This window comes from Martes martes (genome assembly GCF_963455335.1).
Source record: "Martes martes genome assembly, chromosome: 2".
In the NCBI taxonomy this organism is placed as follows: domain Eukaryota; kingdom Metazoa; phylum Chordata; class Mammalia; order Carnivora; family Mustelidae; genus Martes; species Martes martes.
The window spans coordinates 105057647-105080433 of record NC_137889.1 but is presented as its reverse complement, the minus strand read 5'-3'; the positions used below and the strand labels follow the sequence as shown (position 1 = coordinate 105080433).

At 36.5% G+C, this 22787-nt stretch overlaps 1 protein-coding gene across 1 annotated transcript in view; it reads right to left on the bottom strand.

Moving 5' to 3' along the window:
- Positions 1-3237: 3237 nt before the first annotated feature.
- Positions 3238-22787, bottom strand: part of TET2 (tet methylcytosine dioxygenase 2) — a 134496-nt gene continuing 114946 nt past the window's right edge. Inside the window, exons 7-11 of the mRNA XM_080797100.1 lie at positions 18204-18354; positions 16232-16321; positions 10957-11094; positions 7998-8352; positions 3238-6216 (exon numbers count right to left, since the gene is read on the bottom strand). Of these exons, the coding sequence (XP_080653226.1) occupies positions 4736-6216; positions 7998-8352; positions 10957-11094; positions 16232-16321; positions 18204-18354 (2215 nt within the window). The 3' untranslated portion in view covers positions 3238-4735. The remainder of the gene's footprint in view (positions 6217-7997; positions 8353-10956; positions 11095-16231; positions 16322-18203; positions 18355-22787) is intronic.

Genomic DNA, 22787 nt, shown 5'->3' with positions numbered 1-22787 from the left:
AGAGGATAGATGGTGAAATGAGTGTTGACAATATCCCCAGAGAGTTGAAATTATTAAAAAAAAAAAAAAAATCCAGTCACTGGATTACTGCTTTTTAACAATGACATTGCTTCTTCTCTTAATATCCTGGCTTTGAGGGGTACCTGGATGGCTCAGTGGGTTAAAGCCTCTTCCTTCAGCTCAGGTCATGATCCCAGGTCCTGGGATTGAGCCCCACATCAGGCTCTCCACTCAGGGAGCCTGCTTCCACCTCTCTCTCTCTCTGCCTGTCTCTCCACCTCCTTGTCTTGATCTCTGTCTGTCAAATAAACAAATAAAATCTTAAAAAAAAAATATCCTGGCTTTGAGCTGAATGCTGGAGGAATCACCCAGTCAAACTCAAAAGGTACATCATAGGGCAGTCATTTCTCGGGCTTAGGAAGAACTATTTAAATCAAGTCATCAAGTCGAGGTGGGGCAGAGGGTGGTTCCTGGCTGGCTTAGTCAGGGAGCATGCGACCTTTGATCTCAGGGTTGTAAATTCCAGCCCCTCGTTGTGTGGAGAGATTTCTTAAACAAAATCTTCAAAAAAAAAAAAAAAAAGTTGGCCCAAGTTGAATAGAGAGAGAAATATGGGGAAAGAATCCCCTTGAGTTCTCTGGCAGTTTAGGAAGGACTGGCAGGGAGTGGGGAGGAATCTGGTGGTGGCTCCGGATGGGAGGGAAGTGGCAGGGGCCAGGTTCGAAGGCTCGTGTCATTGTAGGAAGACTCATGTAATTGTAATCAGCGTTCAGTATCTCATGTTTCTAAAAAGTGTTTCCCACTGGTGCTGTGTGAGGGCTGGCCAAGGGGAGGAGAGGAGGACAATCTAACTTGCGGCTCCCTGAAGCCACGTGGCAGGGATGGGGACTGGCACATTTGTCTGGTGCCTCCTGGGCCACCTCTCCCCACTCCTCTTGCCTACCACCACCTGCCTTTCAGATACATAGGAAGAGGAATCTTCCTTGAGAAGAGTGGATGTGAAGAGGGAGAGGAGTCTGAGAACTGGGCTGGCCTCAGATTGAAGCCATTGTGAGCTCAGCTTCGTGAACCTGCTGCATCTCGAGAAGCCCTCACAGGCCACACATCAGAAGAGACAACAGTTTAAGGTCAGTAGAAGTGCTGTTGCTCCACCCCTAGTACTGGCTACACACCACACAAAGTGCACAAGCTAAAGTGGGCGGGGGGGGGGGGAGTTGAATATATATAGGCTATTCCACTAGAGATAAATTTTGGCTTTAGTTATCCAGATATTATTTTAGGTACAGTTTAACAAATAACCATCTGAAAAGTATCTTTAAAAAGCAATTTCTTTTCATTCCCTTTGGCCTAATTGAAGTAGCAGTAGTTCAGGCAGTAAACAGAAACTTCAACAAGACAGTACTTAGAGTGCATTAAATAAATATAAATTTTATTAAAAACACTCACATAGCGTTATCAGGAATGATATAATAATAAACGCTTTCAAATAACCTGCATTCATAACATTACAATACTTACAGTATTTATAACCATCCTCAGGTTTTATAGACAAACCAAACATGAAAATGAAATGAAACTAAGTTTTAAAAAAAGCACAGAAAAATGCACACAGAGTTCATTATCTTAGTGTCAAACTGCAAAAATTTCCTACACAAGTTAACCACTAGCTTTAGAAGTGAACTGTACACCACTGTGCGTCAATCAAGATGAAAAATTCATTCAAGTAAAGTTGACACCACTCAGAAGCATTTTCAAGTATGGCTATATAGTTAACCTGATATTCCTATATAAGCAAATTGGAGATCTGCTTCCATTCATTCTAACTGAGGCAGGTTTGATATTTACAATTATAGATCTGATATTTACAATATGCCACTCAATTTCCTCTCCTCCTCCCTCCCTCCCTACCTCTCTCCAAAGCAAACCCCAAACTACACTTCTTGCTCTTGTTGGCCAGCAGTTTGACAAATGACAGTGGGTGACACAGAAACCAAATATTCATAGAGGGATGGCTGACTCAAAACCAACAGACGTGCATGTAGTAGCCAAATATCTGGGGTTAGATACATGGTATATGCAAAATATTTAAATCATGTGGTTTGACATACGCAAAGCAGACGTTTTTGAAATGTCTGTAAATTGGTCACAGCCAAAAACTGTGGGGCGATTTTTTTAAAATATCGAAAGCCATGTTATAAAGACTTGACCAGTAAAACTCAAAGGCCTCATTTAAGAATTTATTTGAAATGTCAGTAAGCACAAATGTACTCAGACCAAAATGTAACTGTACAGTCGATTGCACGCCACACCCTTATGTGTTCTGCCTGTGGAGGGAAGTCATTGTGGCCCTCTACTGTACTGGCTACGGGATCAAAAACTCTGAAGAGTGTCAAGAGACTCTAGCCAACGGCCACTTGCCAAACTCCTGCCTTACAATCTTCCCTTTATCAACTCAGTGCATTCTATTTTCATGTAATTTTTTTTTCCTGCTTGAAACAGTCAAAAGATTTCCCCAAACTTTTAAAATGCTTTTCTTTACAATAAAAAGAGCCAACAGATTTTTACAAAATTAGTTTTAGTTACATCAGGACATATACAAGAAAAATAGGAGGGATTCAAAATAAAAGGGTTAAATCCCTGAAAAAAGAATATATTTATTAACCTACAACAATTTTACATAAACACAGGTGACATGTTGGCATAAGGAGAACATGAGCTGAAATATCCCTGAATTTTTAGAACAAAAAGGTTGAAGTTCAAGTTATACTTGCTAAGAAATCAAGTATTGAAAAACAGGTATGCTTTTTTAATAATAATAATAATAACAATAATAAAAAGACTTGGAAAAAAATGATGGTACATGATGCTCTAAGCTTTCACTCTCAGTTCAATATCCTATTGCCAAACTAGTGTTGAGGTATATGACAAGTAGGAACATCACTCAAACCTTTAATGAATTCTTAGCTCACATTATGATATATTTGTAGCAGGCTGAGTAGCACCATCATGATGTGAATTCTGCTTCAAATCCATATATATATATATATATATATATATATACACATATATGTATATATTTAAAATTTTTTACAGTACTAAAATACTAAAGCATTGCGTTAAAAAAGTTTTGTTTACAATTTAATTTACTTACTATACATCTCTTTCACTTCTTTATACAAATTAATGATTTAAAACCACCACAGCAAACCAGCTGCCTGTTTTTTTCTTTTTAATTAACAGATTCACATGGAACTAACCCTGTTTATTCATCTTATGCAGGCATCAGTCTGCTCAATCTTCCTGGAAAAGAGGACACTTAAGCTAAGAAATGACAACATCACAATATACAATTATCAACACAAAAGCAGACTGCCATTCGGTTTGCTGAAGAGCGTACAGATCCTTAAAATAACAGCTTAAGTGAACTAGCTTTGTTAAATCTGTAGCATGTTGTTAATAATTACCTGCAGTTAAGGAAAATTCCTAAAACTACATATTTGAGCAATGAACTTGTCATACAATGTTTTATAAAACTGTTTTACAGTATAGCATGTGAGATGAGCACCAGAAAACACGTGTTATGGATTAATGTATTCCCTTGAATCCAGTAAGCCCCGTTGCGGATTTAACTGGTTCTATTAAAAATGGACACATTGCTCATCAGCAGATGCATGGCTAAAAGCAAAAATATTTTAAAAGCTTTCCTTGTTTCCTTAAAAAAAAAAAATCAACTTTGCATTCTAAAATGAAAGTAAACTTTTTTTTTTTTTAAACGTCTCAGTACCTTAGCATTGTTCAAGTTGTCAAAGCTTAGGTAGACAAAGTGCTTCTAAAACACCATTTAAAATATTTATACATATACGTGTGTGCACATATACATATGTGTATACATATATGTACATATATACGTTTATTGTCCTACAAGGACTTCACTGGATGAGCAAAATCCAGAGGCCTTTAAATGTCCACATTAAAAAAAACAAACCTCGTGTAAGAACAGGTAATTATGCTAAAAACTTGAATGAAAAGGTACCCCTATTATTCAAGGGCATTGGAGTACACTGATAGCATCTTGATGATATAAAGGCATTAAATTTTCAATTGTTAAAGACACCATTTTCTTAGCACCATTTCTTAGAACATCCGAACAAATTCAGTGTTTTGCTCTCTATTCATTTATGCTTCCTGTAGCTATTTTGATAAATAAAAGTTAATATTAAGATTACAGTAAAAACTGCATGTTAAAAAGCCATAATTCCAGTATTTCAGTACATTGTATATTCAGCACCAGATGGTATTTTAAAATTCCTGCCACTGTAATACTACAGTACTTGTTTGACTTGTGTTCCATGACTATGCAAACTTGATATTATTAAAAGTGGTCACAGATGTGTAGAGTTGTAAGGGGGAAAAAAATCACATTTACATATCATCTCGTCCAATAATAGAACCAGTGTTTAAAAATGTAAATTGTGGAACACTTTCTTCCCCACCTTCTTTTTGCATAGAATGCTTTGGTCTTTTTGCCTAGATGCCATCTGCGACCACTTAGGAGTCAGTGGAAATTAAGTGCTATGGTAGGATGACCTCTTCTTTTGCTGGTGAGCTGAGGTTCCTCCCACCACATTTGTCATGAATCCTGTATCCTTTCCCCACTGCCCCCGTCATGAGAACTGTACTACGGACAGGTTGGTTGTGGTCTTTTCGAATGAGGTACCCACCACAAGGGGTGACATCATATGTATCTGTTGTAAGGCCCTGTGACCCGAGTGAAGGCATATGGAGATGTAGTTACTGTGGAGTCTGTGGTCACGGACATGGTCCTTTCAGCAAGGGACTTGATAAAGCGCAGGTAAGTGGGCTCGGAAGGTTCATGCGGCTCAGTGGGCTCCCGTTTCACTTTTTTGCCGTGGGTTTTCTGAGGCACATAGTCCGGGCCATACTTCTCACACTCTTCCTCTTTCTCTCGAGCTTTTTCAGCCATTTTGGCTTCCCAGAGCGCCAAGCCATGTTTTGGCTCATTCATGCTCTTATGCTGGTAAAAGACAAGCGAGATCCTGGTGGGGTGATTCCTATTGGGATTCTTTAAAGGGGTGGTGGCGTGAAGCTCGCGCTTGGCACACTCAATGAGAATTGACCCGTGAGTTGGAGCCACAGCCACTCCCCCAATGTCAGGATCTAGAAAGCTCTGCTCACTGTCTGACCAGACTTCATCATTGTCCTCGGTGGCAGATGGCTGCTTTTCCTGGTTACCAGCCTCCTGTAATTTGTGTAAGCCTTCTTGGACAGAAGCGGTTCTATCATGGCTAAGACCTGGAAGCATCTTAGAGAACCCATTAGCTGTGTGGGCAAGCATGTCATTTTCCTTGTTTTGGAGGTGCAGGGCATGAAGAGAGCTGTTGAACATGCCTGGAGCGGCACCGTAGTTATGGATTATATGAGAAGATGGGGGATGTTCACCATTCTTATAGTCTATGTTTGGATTGCTCAGATTGGGTGGTAATCTAGAGGCGGGTCCCATGAAGTGGCCATCCATCTCATGAGTGGAATAAGGAGGAAATGTCCCTACATGGTGTACATTTGTTTTAAGGGTACAACTGCTGAAGGCATCTCCCTGCATAGTTTGGTTTCCATAACCTAAGTACTTAGAAGAAAAATTCTGGCTATTTCCGAACCTCGGCTGATAAAGTGTATGGATGGGTGGTAAATTTAGCTTAGAGAGAGGGTCTTGGTTTGGATACCTGTATAGATCCATGGGCTGAGACTGGGGAGAATAGGAACCCAGATATGGGGAGCAGTTATCCACCGATACATTTCCATTGCACTGATAGGATGGATATTGGTTATTCTGGTTGAGAAGCCCAGTGTAGGGATTCATGGGATTAGAAGAATTCAAATATGAACCTGTAGCTTGGGATGGTGTGGAATAGAGGTTCATAGGGCTGGCACCCCCATAAACATCTGAAGTGTGTGAAGAGCTCGGGTAAGCTTGGATCACTGGATTGGGCCGTCTTATGTACAGGTTGGCAGATCCAGAGGAAGAGTAGGAGTTGACAGGCTCTGACTGAGGGTTATTCGTCACTGGGTGATGCTGGGGCGGGTGCTGGGGTGGCTGCTTCTGTGGCTGTGGAGGTTGCTTCTGCAGCGGCGGGGGTGGGGGCGGGGGCGGGGGCTGCTGGGGCTGCTGCATGACTGGTCCTGAAAGTCGCAAAAGCTCTGTGGACAGGAGAGGAGAAAGCACACACATGTGTCCAGTTATTATTTTACAGAAGCTAGCAAGGATGCTTAAATGGATCGGAGAACCCCCACTAAGATTATGCAATATCCACTAAACAAGGGTAAGAGCAAACTCAGCGTTCTGATCATTGTCTGGTGTAATTTTTTGTCTAAAGCATTAGATAAAACAGCAGATCTCTACAACAGTACAATTTGGTAAGTGAAGAAAAACGTCACAAACATCCACAAGCTGTTTGACTGAGAGCATCATGTTTTCTGGAGCTTCTGTGCATCTGACGATGCCACACTCTCCCTGAAGTGCCCATCTCCCTCCACCCCACCTCCCTGCCCTTCCTGGGTATAATCCTCCCTTCCTCAAGGAAGCCTGCTCTGACCTCATCTCCTAGTGCATGTATAATACCCACTGCAGACATCAGTGAGGTAGAAAAATGCGTCATAATGTATGGTAATTATGCATTTTTAGTCCTCTTCTCCCGCTGGTGCAAAGGAGTTCCTTGAAGAAAGGGCCCAGGTCTTATTTTACTTTATTTCTCCATTGCCTGGTGTGCAATAAAATTTGTTAAAAAGTTGGAAGCAGCATAAAATTTGTTACGGAAGACAAATTTGTTCAGCAAGGCTATTAGAAAAAGAATGACATTCATTTAAATACCCCAAGCATATTTTACATAATTGGCAAACCCTATCTACAGAGTTGTTAATAAAACTTTAAAGTAATTTTCAGCTTTTGTAAGAGAAAATTTTGTCATAAGTCTGTTTCATGACCTCCCTTAAAAATCTATATATAAGAAAAGAACAAATAAATGGAGCTGTAATGGCAGTCCTAAGTATTGAAATGATTATTACAGAGATCAGTTAGAAAAGCCTGGAGGCAGAGTTCTGATTATACTTTGCAGCTAACTTAAAGGAGAGATTAAGGAGTGAACGGGATTTACTTCTCTTAGTGTAAATTTTTGTTGAGCATCTTTAGCGTATTATTCTAAATTACTTAGTTTCTCTAGGTTTTGAGATGAATTGGTAGGAGAATTTGACTTGGTGAAGATGGTTGGCTCTAAGCAAACTAGTAGACTAAACTTAAAAAATAAGCATTTTTCTTTTGTTAATGGCCAGGCCAATGCCATCTGTAGGATGTGGATATGGACATTACATTGTATAGCTTTTTATAGAAATTAATTGAAGACAAAAGCAAGGGGCTTTGACAATCTTCTCCTGCCCCTTCTCCATAATTCCTATTTTCAAACTTCTTATTTCAACAAATGGTACTGTTTTAGTTATCTAGGCTTAAAATTTTGAAATCAATCTTAAATTTTTCTTTTGTCTTTGTTCCAATGTTTGGTCATCCATGAATTGAGAATCATTTTAGGAGCATTTGCTTCCATCATTTTTGCTATATCTTCATTGCTACCACCCAAACTCAAGCTTTTCTCTTGGTTTATTGCATCAATCTCCAAACTCATAGCTCCTCAGCCTCTAATCTGCCGTCCTGTCACTGCTAGATTAACCCTAATTTCACCATATTACCTGCCTATCATAAAACTGCCATCTATTACAGAACAGAATCCAAACTTCTCCATTAAGCTGGGGCTAAGGGTGCCATATCTCATTACCATCTCCAAGAGCAAAGCCTGGTCCTTGGGACTTCAGAGAAGATTTTGGTACAAAACTAAGACCATGATTGAATATAATCGTCTGAAATTACCAATACTCATTTTTAACATAAGTTTCAGATAACGCAGATGCACAATGCTTTACATTAAATTTACCTGCCAACTGTTTAGCCTGGCTTGCATTTTCAGTCTGTTTTGTACGAGATGAGGCTGACTTTTCCTTTTCATTCTTATTTGTGCTGTTCTCCAGAGAGGAAAGCTTTTCAGCTGCAGCTTTCTTGGCTTCTAGTTTCCTTTGTCGGCATGTCTTAACTGGTTCCGCTAACATCCTGACTTTCCGCCGAAAAGAGCTCAGCACCTGAATCGCACCATTTTGTTTCTTCTTCTCTTGAGCTTCCACACTCCCAAACTCATCCACATCAGAGACTTTGTAGAGAGGCAGAACATGCAGCTGCTCATCCTCAGGTTTTCCTCCAATTTCTCGATTGTCTTCTCTAGTGAGGGTGCATACCTGTAGGGAAATAAGACAGTACTGTCTCAGTTTCAGTCCAAAAGAAATGTGTGTGTGTGTGTGTGTGTGTGTGTGTGTTTGTATAACTTTCTCCCTGTCAGTATTTAGATTTGTGGTGGTGGTCTCCTGGACCAGATCAGTGACAGGCATATTACCATGAATCACGTCCATCTGTTCTTAAGGGAGGTGGCATTAAAATGGTACAGGGAGAAAGACAGTCCACGTTAACTTTTTTTTCCCATTTTCTTTTTTTGAGTCTATCAGGAACTGTTACCCATGGTGACTTTCTTCTTCACATATGTTTCTGATTCTAAGGGAAGAACCAAAAAGAAGCAATCTCCCACCTTTCACACTTGAAACATAAATGCAAGAGATGTGAAACCTCTTCAAGAAGAGGCTATAAGTTTCTTCCACCAAATGATTTCCTGTTTTGCTAGTTATCAGTCACCGAATCTCATACTTTTGTACACAGACATTTCACATCTTCCCCCACACCAGACTCCTAACTCTCCTTCATTGTGCTTAAGAAATTTCCACAAAATATCAGAGTGAAATCTAAATAATGTAAAATTGGGGCCCCTGGGTGGCTCAGTTGGTTAAGCAACTGCCTCCAGCTCAGGTTATGATCCTGGAGTCCTGGCATCAAGTCCCACATCAGGCTCCCTGTTTGGTGGGGAGTCTGCTGCTCCCTCTGACCTCTCCCCTCTCATGCTGTCAATCTCTCATTCTCTCTCAAATAAGTAAATAAAATCTTTAAAAAAAATAATGTGAAATTGAAGATGTGGTTGCTACAGGGAATATATAACTCAACACTGTGTCTATCTTCCTATTCTTTCCGTCTCTGTACTGGTTAAGACTAACTTACTATTGTTCCTCTTTTGTTTCTCTTCTAAGCTGTTGTACCATACGAGGGGCTGTTCCAAAAAGGGGAAAAGTCTACTTCTCTTGCTTTGCTAATTTAACGGTACTTTTTCTCTTTTGTTAGCCACAATCCTATTGGCGTTGATGAGAGATTATTTGTTGGCTGTAACATACTAGCTTTTAGTAGTTTGTGTTTTTGACTGATGCAGAAAACAATGTGATCATAGTTATTTAAAGTGCAGGTAAGATAAAATTACTCGAAGATACTCTTGAAAGGAATGTGATCATAACAGACTTACCTTGATAGATAAATTTAACATGAGATGCGACTAAAATGAGTTTTTCACTTCCTGTACATAAAAGTCTTCCAAATCCACGTCTTTTGAGCACCTGCCACCTTTTCTCACATGTCTGTCCCTACTCCATTCTTCTAAGTGTTGCTTTCCTTTCTACCTCATGAAAACCGTGACCTATTAGATTCAAAGTCCCCTTTACGCGGAACCCTTATCATCTCTGTCTTCTCTCCATCACCTTGCTAGAGTGAAACATGGCTATGTTTAGACCTACCATGGCTCTGATTATCATTTATTTCTTCTTTCCCAAATCTAGCCTAGCCTTCTAATAGTGAGCAAGTGTTCCACACATGATTAATGATGATTTTAGATACTGTGGATGATAAGCCTCATTGTTGGCCCTCCAGGGTCAGAAGTCTGCAAGCCAAACTGTCTCACAGCCAGTTTCTGCATGGCCAGTGAACTAAGAATGTTTTTTGCATTTTTAATTTAAAAAAACCCCCAAATAAAGAATGTGGTCTAAGATATTATGTAAGCCTAAAATATTTACTATCTTTCCTTTAATAAAAAAAACCTTCTGACCTCTGCTTTAAACCATTAAACCAATACCTTTTCTGCCTCTCAAAAACTTCATACCAGGTTCTGTGAACTACTTCCACTATTGCTTACCACCTCCCTGGGTTCTTCTCTACCCTAGACTATGACTTTGGTCTCTGTATTCTATTTTTCAACTTAAGTCTCATTGGTCATCTTTCTCAACTACACTAATATATCCATGTTGATGATTCACTAGGTGGATTGATTTATAATTTCTTCACTTGAACTTTTTCATTCTTTATATCTACTCTGGTTTCTCTCTCTCCATGCAAGGCCACACCGCGGACTCTATCAGTGTTGAACACTGTTCTACCCTCAGCCCATATTCATTTTCTCCACTTACCAAAATCTCCAGTTATACAGCCCAATCCACTTCACCCTCTATACTATGTAGTTATAGTGGGCTCTTTTGTACTTTCAATTTTCTACAGTAGTTACTGTGCCACAGATGATGTGTTTTTCATTTGCACTTCTCTCTGGAAGGTGGACTGGTGCCTTGGCTTGTACACAGCTTTTTACTATACTGATTAGAACCTACCAGATACCTGACACTGAATTTTGAAGGAACTTTTGGTAGCTAATGGTAGCTGGCAATGCCCAGTCACTGGTTTAGTCAGCATCAACATTTCCATGATTTTCCTGTGCTTGTCAACAGATTTCCAGTAATATGCCAACCCATTATGAGAGTACTGGATATGCCAAATATGGTCACCTTTGCAACAGCAACTCATTCATGAAAACACTTGTGTAACGACACCTGCAGAGAACATATTATTCTAATCACATGCTACTAACTTCCAGCTTTCCACTATTTCACAGGATGTGCTGCTAACCTGTTCTGTGCCCCACTTACCAATGTGCTGCCATTCTGCATGTTGTGTAAGTCCCTGTGGGCGTGAGCACAGAAGTCCAAACATGCAGTGACCCCTGAGAATGGCCGGCCTTCCTTCAGACCCAGTCGGCACTCTGGTGCTCTGTGTTCATATTCAATCTGAAAAATAAAAGCATGTGTGTGAATGGGGATGTACTTAGGCATCTGAAATTCTCAGGCATACATTTGAGAAAAAAGTGTAAGACCTGTCCACTGAAAAGGTCAAAAAGACTCCTTAGTATTTTGGCTATTAAGAACTTTAAAAAAATGTTGCATATTTTATATCCAGAAATACAGTGGTATGTCACAAAACTCTGATCTTTTGGTATATGATGGTGTGTTGGGAGGTATGTGTGTATATGCCAATATCACTATCTTGATTACTAGTAAATATGGATCTTTAGCAATCTTAAAATCAGGGAGCAGAAATCATCAAATTCCGATCTTTTTGAAAATTCCCTATTCTAGATCCTTTGCATTTCTCTCTCTATATTTTAGAATGTCAATTCCTTCAAAACACTTGGCAACGTTTTGACAGATAAGGTACTGAATCTATGGATTAACTTGGGGAAAACTGACATCTTAAAAATATTTAGTCCTGTGATCCATAAACACAGTATATCTTTCCAGTTTGGGTCTTTTTAAATTTCAGCAATGGTTTGTAGTTTTCAGTGCACAGGTCTTGTACATTTTTGTCAAATGTCAAATTTCTATGCCCAAGAATTTCATATACTTGATTTTGCCTTTACTTTTGAGAGTTGTTTTTACTGGGAAGAGATTTCTAGGTTGACAGTATTTTTTCTCTTTCAGTACTTTAAAGATGTTTCTCCTGTTTTTTTTCTTACATTTTTCTCTGATGAGAAGTTTAACTTTAGAAATGAGACTTTACAAAATCAAGGAACAAAGCCAGGGAAGAGCATTTAGAGATGAGAAATGAGGATAATATATTCAGTTGGGGGAGGAGATAAAAATCAAATGGTAGGTTTTGACAGCATCCATAACTTTAACAGGTCTTCCCCTGTACTGTGTGGAAAGATCACAAGGCTATTTTTTTGATCTCTAAACCATATTAAAACATAAGGATGAACATTACTAATAGGAACTACCATGCAATACAGAAAACACCTTATCCATTCACAACTATTGACTGATTTAATTTAGGTAGCTCTTACATCTATTTTTTACGTATTTTTTTTTAATGTATGAGTATATGTATTTACATTTTTAATTTTTTTTCCTTTTCAATTTTTTATTTAAATTGTAGTTAATATAGATGGTAAAACTGGTTTCAGAAGTAGAATTTAGTGATTCATCACTTACATATAACATATATTACATATAACATCCAGTGTTCATCACAAGTGCCCTCCTTAATACCCATCACCCATTTAGTACACTGCCCACCCACCTACCTCCATCAACCCTCAGTTTGTTCTCTATAGTTAAGAGTCTCTTATGGTTTGCTTCTCTTTTTTTTTTTTCTTCCCATATGTTTATCCATTTTGTTTTTTAAACTCCACATATGAGTGAAATCACAAGGTATTTGTCTTTCTCTGACTTATTTTGCTTAGCCTAATACACTCCAGCTCCATTCACATCACTGCAAATGGCAAGATTTCATTCTTTTTGATGGCTGAGTAATAGTCCATTATGTGCACACATTTATATTTTATGGTAAGAATGCATAACATGAGATCAACCATTCAACAAAGTTTTAAGGGTACAATAATTATTGTTGATTATAGGTACACATGTTGCAAAGCAGATCTCTAGAGCTTATTATTCATCTTGCTTAAATGAAACTTTGCCCATTTATCAGTATGTTTATTCATATACAAATACTGAAACATACCTAAAGAGTCATACCTAATCATCTTGTTATAACTAAAATTTGGGGTACTGTTGTATTTTGGATATTCTAGGTTTAGGTAATGCATAAAATACTCCAAACATAATGTAACTGGGTGGAATATCAATGCTTAGAAAATCAAATGTGTATGACACCATCTATAATAAAAATCAAAGGAGTAGAGTGAAAAGAACATTAATGCTTTGTTATTCTGTCCTCTTTCCCCGTTAAAGCCATTTGATTAATAGCACCTATAAAAAAATTTATGCAACAGAAAATGGTCAAACTTGAAATCTAGCAACATAGACTTTACTCATTTTTTTTAATAGCTTGATATATTGTGTTTCTCACTCAGAATTATTTTACAACAGTACCAAAGCATCCCATATATTTTTCTGTGATACTTACCAAAGTAGATAAGGTTGTAAAATAACAGTATTAATCCAACTACTATTAACAGCATTTAAAATATTTTTCATAAACAACATACACATTTCTAAAAACCTAAGTTGTGACATGAAACAACTTTATAAACAGTTCATCATTATTTAATTTGCCTCTTTTGCTCCCACTTAAAAAAGAAAGAGTTGAGGTTTGAGGAAAGTGTTAAAAGTCCATAATTGAAACAAGAGTAGCTAAATCATTAAATTAGTATTGGTCTCCCATCTGTCTCTGCTATGTAGCTAATCTAATCCCATTAGTCTTTAATGTCATTAAATGACAACTGTTTGCAAAACACACTCTTCTTCATACTTCCCTGTACCCCCTGCTGCTGTGTACTCCTCTGGCTACCTTCATCACTTCTAGCTTTCCTCCATCTATCAGTCTCTCTCTTTCTCTTAAATCTTTAACTTCTTTTACTATATTGTGCTTATCCCCAGCATTTACTTTACAGGTTTCTCATCTTCCACTCCTAAAATGTCCATGTGTTCCAGAATGCCATCAGTAGTCCTTTCTCTTAATAATCTCCACTTCAAAAAACTGTATTCACTCCTATGTATTCAGTTTGAACTACTTGCATTTTGACAAGTCTCAAATCTACAGTGCTAGTTTGGATTTTTCTCCTGATTTTCCATCTAATTATTCCAGAATTATGTCAAACATAGTGTTCCAAAATGAAATGTATCATTTCCCCTTTTTGCCCCAAACTTAATTTTCCTCATTGACTACAAATACTAAATAGAACCATCTGTCCAAGCCAGAAATTTGGTGAATCCTGAAACTCTCCCTTTTGCTTATCCTCAAATCCAATCGGTCACTAAGTTCTGTAAGTTCTACCTCAAATACTTCACACACTTTATTTTCTTTATTCTATCACTACTGCCATCTCTTTAATTTAGGACTTTAACATCTCTTGCTCAATGACTACACTAGCTTACTTCTCTGATTTAATCTTATGCTAACGTACGTTGTATTTTAATTTGGCTTGGTGAGTGAACTATATTTATTTTACGCTTTTTTGTATTATGTTATGTCACCACATCATAGTACTTCATTAGTTCATTTTTTTATTGTGTCATGTTAGTCACCATACAATACATCCTTAGTTTTAGTTTTTGTTTTTTTTTAACTACAAAGCTGTGATCACCAAGACAGCATGGCACTGGGACAAAAAACAGACACATATACAGTGGAAAAAAGACACTCTTCAGTAAATGGTGCTGGGAAAATTGGACAGCTATGTGTAGAAGAATGAAACTCAACCATTCTCTTACACTATACACAAAGATAAACTCAAAATGGATAAAAGACCTCAACATGAGGCAGGAATCCATCAGAATCCTAGAGGAGAACATTGGCAGTAACCTCTTCGACATAGGCCACAGCAACTTCTTTCAAGATATGTCTCCAAAGACAAAGGAAATAAAAGTGAAAATGAACTTTTGGGACTTCATCAAGATCAAAAGCTTCTGCACAGCAAAGGAAACAGTCAACAAAACAAAGAGAAAACCCACGGAATGGGAGAAGATATTTGCAAATGACAGTACAGACAAACGGCTGATATCCAAGATCTATAAAGAACTCCTCAAAGTCAACACACACAAAACATAATCATGTCAAAAAATGGGCAAAAGACATGAACAGACACTTCTCCAAAGAAGATATACAAATGGCTAACAGACACATGAAAAAAATGTTCATCATCACTAGCCATCAGGGAGATTCAAATCAAAACCACATTGAGATACCACCTTATACCAGTTAGAATGGCTAAAATTAACAAGACTGTAAACAACATGTGTTGGAGAGGATGTGGAGAAAGGGGAACCCTCTTACACTGTTGGTGGGAATGCAAGTTGGTGCAGCCACTTTGGAAAACAGTGTGGAGAGTCCTCAAGAAATTAAATATAGAGCTACCCTATGACCCTGCAATTGCACATCATTAGTTTTTGATGCAGTTTTCTTTATAAATTAAATCACTCTCCTCTGCCCCCAACACACACTTAAAATACCCCAATGGTAGCCTTCTTAAGTACAGGATCAAGTTCAAAGATTTTTATATGTTCTCTAAGGCCATTTGTGACCTTAATTCTTAATTCTCTACTTTCAGGGAGAACTTTTTTGTTCCTTCAGAAATGTGCATACCTCTATTTCAGCTGTTAACATATTATTCTATAATTGCTGTTTTACATATCTCTGTCTCCTCTAAAGAAGGAATTGCTTAAAGACAGAAACCCTACATTGCTCAACTTTATGTCCAGTGATTAAATATTTAGTTTATAACATAAATATATATAATATTTAATATATATAACATATACTAAATATGATATCTAGCTTATACCCATTTAATGCTCCTGTTGTTGATGTTAAATGACAGGAAAGACTTCACAGTTTTTTTTTGCCCTTCATGAGCATTTCTGAACAAATCATCTAGCCTTCCAAATAGGTACAGTCTACAACACACCCCAAAAATAGGAAAAAGATGTTTTTGCTTGGTTCATGGAGCCAAGGCCAATTAAAAAGAAGAGAATCCAGCAAAATCTGACATATCTGGACATTTCTATGTACACTTACAAAGCAGTACACTCACAGCTTAATATATATAGACATATATGTGAAAACAGTTAATAGGTGGTTAGAACATATAGTTTGTATCACATAATTTTAATTAACCACCAAAGTCTGATTACAGAAGAGATATGAAAACGAGATTAGGGGATAGAACAGCTTGTGAGACTTAAAAGCTCATTATCTTTACAGAATAAAAGGCCAAAAATATGCTCTTTTGGATGATATAATTCTTATGTACCAGAAACAGAACACTGTGAGTTCTCTAATTGGGAAGAGGAAAAATTAGAAAAATAAAGGAAAATTGTTGCTTCAAAAATAATTTTGGAAGTAGGTAGGTCATCAATAATAAGTAAACTGTTCCAGTCATTGTCAATGATTTTTTTATAAACTTACCTGATTATTATATGCATCAGGTGCAAGTTTCTTGTATGTTGGTGCCATAAGAGTGGACAGGTTTTGTAAATGAGACTCCAGTTTCTCTTCCTGTATAAAATGAATAATTCTATGTATTAAATCCTAAATCCTTTCCATATGTAAGAGAGACTATCAGTTAAATTTTTCTCACTACATCTTAGATCAAAATGACAATAGCGTCTTTCTTATTAAATAAAGTTCCTTAACACAACTATTTCTAAGTAAAAAGTATAAACCATACATCATCTATTTTTGTATATGTTATTAGAATGTCTAGCTCTTTGGTGTTTTTGTATTAATCAATTTTGTACTCCCCATGTGGATATTTGGCATTTTATAAATATAAGACTATGCTAGTAGTAGGATAAGGAGAATGAAGCCATATGGTTTTAAAGAGGTCACATTCTCCACTCCTTCTCCAGTCAGCTGCCATGGAAGATGAGCTATTGAAAGGATTTGTTTGGTTCATCTATTTTCAATCTTTATATTTTTAAATGTTTATAAAAATAGCATTCAAAATTTAAGAAGATCTTTCCACTGAACTAAAAGTTAGTAGATGCTTCACATATGGATAAAACTCTCAGAACTAGAAATGTTGAGAGTTTATATGCAGAACTTTGTAATGTATACTTTAAAGGAGAAATGTTCAGTTACACTCCTTCCTTCCTCCCTACAAAAAAAAAGATTTTCTAGGTAAGATGCTTGTAAAATGGTAGGTGATAATACCTAGTTATTCCATTCATATTTAGAACTTCTCATTTCACAGTAACATTTTTTTTTTCCTCCCAAACCTTAAAAGGTTTTCTCCAAAAACCTTAAGAGATGTAACTACCTGGAAGAGTTAAACTTATTTGTAATTTAGAAGGTGAGGAGGTTTCTAAGCCAACTTCTCCTACCTACCTGAGGGAGGATGTTCCTAGCTATCCCTTGGATTTGCTTTATGTTAAATCTAGTAAAAGCAATAAACATTTATAAAATAGTAGTAAAAAAGCTCTCCAGTGTGGAAAATTAAAGTGGCTCATCAGTTATGTAAAATTGCTACACTTCATTAGGCTTATTGTTTGTATTTTTTTCTTATGAAGAGGGATATATAGCCCATTTACTTTAGTTTATTAAAAATACAATCCTGTGAAAAAAATTTTATCATTTCAAGAGTTTTTGTACTTGACTAAATTTCCACTTACTATTATAATCACAAATAATAACACTAGCACATTTTTCATTTAGAGGGACATATCAATAATATATATAGTATAACTGTATTTCAATTGCACTTAAAGTTTGAAAAGATAATTATAAGGTTCACAGAGTCACTAAAAATTTGGTCATATCTAAATGGTAAGCATTCAGGGGTTTTTTGATTATTCAATTAGCATACACTAGAAGCTAACCCAAAAGTTGTTAAAATTGATATCCATTTGTAAGTTATATTTTGAGAAATATATAATATCAATTAAAATTTTATATTAATATCTAAATATGTTTTAGTTACTTGAATGCATTCGTTATGATAACTTTATCAAATATCACGGTATAACAATGTGATGAGAAATGGCCTTTATTGAATGGGACAGTGATGAACATGACTTCTGCAACTCAGGTTTGAGAAAAATGAAAGTTTTAACAATGAAATGTTAACACTTGGCTTTAATACCAAAGTGATGGCTGCTTAAAACTCTGCAGTTAACATAAATAGTAAGTACAAAAGGCCATAGGTATGAATAGTTTATGTTCAGACTTTACTACTTTGGTATCACATAGTTATTATTATGCTAATTTTATCAAATATATAATGTATACCTACAGTTCAGCTAAAATTTTGATGTACCTCTGAGATGAAATTCTCTATGTTAATGAGAATTTAACAGAGTATGTTATACTGTTTACTTCATCTGTACTCCTCAATTCTCCATGAAAATCAAAGAGATTATATATCAAGAAGTAAACAAACCTCTTTTGGGTCATCCCCAAGCAGCTTAAATTTTCTTGGGATCTTGCTTCTGGCAAATTTACATCCATTGTAGTACATGCTCCATGAACAACCAAAAGAAAAGGAGGCACCACAGGTCTCAGGATCCAGCCCTTGACAGGCACAGGTTCTCCTGAGGAATCAAAGGACCAAGTTCATAGATATCGATATTGAACATTTCTCTAGGCTACCAATCTTGTATTCTGGATGTCTGCATGCAAAAATGAGTACAAATTAGTTTTAACAGAAGTTTATTTTAAGCTTGCCATAACCACATCAGAAAAGAACTATTTTAACTCATTTTAAAACAAACCAATTTAAACAAACTTTCTACTATAGCATAATACATAGAAATTTTACAGCTTACAAATGCTCACCAAAAAAAAACCCCCAAAACCACAAATAAGTAACACCCAGAGTAAGAAACAAATATATACTATCAACTATAGTCTCCATGTTATATATTAAATCCACAGACCTTATTCATTTTATTTATTTAAGATTTTTTAAATTTATTTGACATAGAGAGAAGACAGAGAGAGAGGGACTACAAGCAGGGGGAGGGGGAGAGGGAGAGGGAGAATCAGGCTTCCCACTGAGCAGGGAGCCCAATGCAGGGCTCTACACCAGGACCCTGGGATCATGACCTGAGCTGAAGGGAGATGCTTAATGACTGAGCCACCCAGGCATCCCTCCTTATTCGTTTTATTTTATTTTTTTAAAAAAGATTTTATTTATTTGACAGACGGAGATCACAAGTAGGCAGAGAAGCAGGCTCCCTGCTGAGCAGAGTCCGATTCGAGGCTTGATCCCAGGACCCTGGGATCATGACCTGAGCTGAAAGCAGATGCTTTAACCCACTGAGCCACCCAGGTGCCCCCTCCTTATTCATTTTATAATGAAAGATTGTACACTTTAAAAAATTTTTTAATAAACACATAATGTATTATTAGCCCCAGGGGTACAGGTCTGTGAATCGCCAGGTTTTCACACTTCACAGCACTCACTACAGCACATACAAGATTGTACACTTCTATAAACCTTTCCCTATTTCCCTTACCCCCAAGCCTCCCAACCACCTTATTTTTTATTTTAAAGATTTATTTATTGGAGAGGGAGAGCGAGAGAGCGAGCACACAAGTTGGGGGAGGAGCAGGAGGTAGGGAGAGGAAGAGGGAAACAATTCCAAGCAGAATTCATGGTGAGTGTGCAGAGCCCCATGTGGGGTTCAATTTCATGACCCGTGAGATCATGACCTGACAGAAACCACGAGTCGGATGCTCAACGGACTGACCACTCAGGTGCCCTCACAATCCCTTCTCTACTGTTTCAGAGTTCAACTTTTTTGTTTCTTTTTTTGATTCCACATAAAAGTGGAATCATGTAGTATTTGTCTTTCTCTGTCTGGCTTATTTCACTTAGCACAGTGTCCTCTAGGTTCATCCATGTTATTACAAATGACAAGATTCCACCCCCCTTTTTAGGCTGAATAACAACTTTTTTTCCCCTCTCCCTCCATAACACATTTTCTTTATCCACTTACCACTGGTGGACACGTAGGCTGTCTTTACATGTTGGTTATTATGAATAATGCTGCAATGAACACTGAAGTGCAAAAATCTCTGAGATAATGATTTCATTTCCTTTGGATATATACTCAGAAGTGGGGTTACTGGGTCATATGGAAGTTCTGTTACTAACTTTTTGAGGAATCTCTATACTATTTTCCATAGCAGTTGTAACAATCTATGCTCTAATAGGATTTTTCTTTTCTCCACTTTCGTGTTAACATTCTTGTCTTTTTGGTAATAGACAACCTAACAGGGTCAGGTGATAGGAGATATCTCAACTGTGGTCTTGACTTATATTTCCTCAACGATTAGTGGTGTTGAACACCTTTTCATGTACCTGTTTGCCATTTGCATGCATTCTCTATGAAAATGTCTACTTAGGCCCTTTACCTGATTTTTTTTTCTATTGAGTTTTATAGATCTCTTGTGTATTTGGGATATTAACCTCTTTTAGATACATTATTTGCAAATATTTTCTCCCATTCAGTAGATTGCCTCTTCATTTTGTTGATGGTTTCCTCTACTGTTCAGTTTTTGGTTTGATGTAGTCCTACTTATTTTGCTTTTGGTGCCTTTGCTTTTGGAATGCAAAAACAAAACAAAACAAAACAAACTTGTTAAGATCAATTCCAAGAAGTTTACCACTATGTTTTTCTGGGAGTTTTAGTTTCAGGTCTTGTGTTCAAAACTTTAGTCCACTTTGAGTTGTTTTTTGTGCATTGTGTAAGAGAGGTCTGGTTTCATTCTTTTAGGTGTGATCCCTCCTTTTCTCAATACCATTTATTGAAGAAATGATCCTTCCCCCATTGTATAGTTTTGGGTCCATTAAAAAAAATTTTTTTACCATATTTGCATACATGTATTTGTTGGTTCTGCATTTTGCTCCATTAATCTGTTTTGTTGTCAGTACCATATTGTTTTAATTACTATAGCTTTGTGATATAGTTTGAAATCAGGAAATACGATGACTCTAACTTTGTTTTTCATTCTCAAGACTGCTTTGACTATTTGGGGTCATTTGTGACTCCATATAAATTTAGGATTATTTTTTTCTATTAGCATGAAAAGCACCATTGGAATTTTGATAGGGATTGCACTGAATTTGCAGATTGCTTTGGGTACTGTGGGAATGTTAACAATACTGATTCTTCTAGTCCATGAACATAAACCATCTTTACATTTATTTGTGTCTTTTATTATTTCTTTCATCAGTCTTTTTTTGAGACATCAATCTTTTGTGGTTTTCAGTATACGGATTTTTCATCTCCTTGCTTAAATTTATTCCTAGGTATTTTGTTTCTTTTGTAAATGGGATTATTTCCTTACTTTCTCTGTTAGTTCACTGTTAGTAAATAGAAGCACAACCGATTTTTGTATATGGATGTATCCTGCAACTTTACCGAATTTGTTTATTAGTTCTAACACTTTTTGGAGTCTTTAGAATTTTCTGTATATAAGTTATCTGCAAATAGTGATAACTTTTCTTTTTTCCTTTCTGATTCGGATCCCCTTTATTTTATTTTCTTGCCTGATTGTTTTATCTAGTATTTCGAATAACATACTGAATGAAAGTTTTGAGAGTAGGCCTTTTTTGTATTGTTCTTGATCTTAGAGAGCTGTTCATCACTGAGAATGATGTTAGCTGTGGCTTACTCATATGTGGCCTTTATTATGTTGAGGTACTTTCCTTCTATACTCAGTTTTTATTATGGAAGGATATTGAACTTTGTCAGATACTTTTTTCTGGACTTCTTGAATGATCATACCATTTTTATGCTTAATTTTGTTCCTGTGGAATATTGCATTGATTGGGAATATTGAACTATTCTTACAACTGTGGAGTAAATCCCACTTGATCATAGTATATGATCCTTTTAAGGTACTCTTGGACTTGGTTTGCTAATACTATGTTGAAAGTTTTTGCATTTAATTTTTCATCAGGGATACTGGCAGATAATTTTCTTTTTTTGTAGTGTCTGTCTGGTTTTGATATCATTGTAATGCTGGCCTCGTAAAATGAGTTTGGAAATAATTCCTTTTCTTCAAGTTTTCGAAAGAATTTTTAGAAGGATTGCTAACCCATCTTCAGATGTTTGGTAGAAATAACCACTAAAGCCATCTGATCCCAGGCTTTTCTTTGTTGTGAGATTTTTGATTACTGACTCAATCTCCTTACTAGTAATTGGTCTATTCAGATTTTCTATTTCTTCATGATTCAGTCTTGGTAAGTTGTATGTGTATAGGAATTTAGCCACTTCCTCTAGGTTGTTCAACCTGTGTATGTACAATAGTTCATAGTATTTGCTTATAACATTTTTTATTTGTGTGTTACCTGTTGAAATGCCTTCTCTTTCATTCGTAGTTGTATTTCTTTGAGTCCTCCTTTTTTCTTGGTAAAAAGCTTTACTATTTTGTTCATATTTTCAAAAAAGTAGCTTAGTTTCATTCATCTTTTCTATCGTGTTTTTAGTCTCTATTTCATTTATCTCCACTCTGATTCTTGTTATTTCCTTCCTTCTGCTAACTTTGGGCTTTGTTCGTTCATTAGGTTCCTTGAGGTGCAGAGTTAGGTTATTTATTTGAAAGTTTTCTTTCTTTTTTTTAATGTTGATATTTATTATTATGAAGTCTTTTAAAACTGCTTTTGCTATAGTCCATAAATTTTGGTATATTTGTTTCAAGATTTTTTTTGTTGTTGTTGTTGTTATTATTTCTTGAGTAAGCTTTCTGCATCTCTCTCTTTTGTTTCCTCCTAGGACCTTTATATTGTGTATATTGGTCCTCTTAGGGTGTCCCATAAATTCCTTAAGCTAGCTTCCCTCTTTTTCATTCACTTGAACCCCTCTAGTAGATTTTTTAGTTTAGTTATTCTTCAGCTCTGTGACTTATGTTTGGTACTTTAAAAATATTTTCTCTTTGTTAAAATTGTTTTGTTTATATATTGCTGTTCTGACCTCAGTGAACATCACAATCTTAGGAGTAGTATTTTGAAATT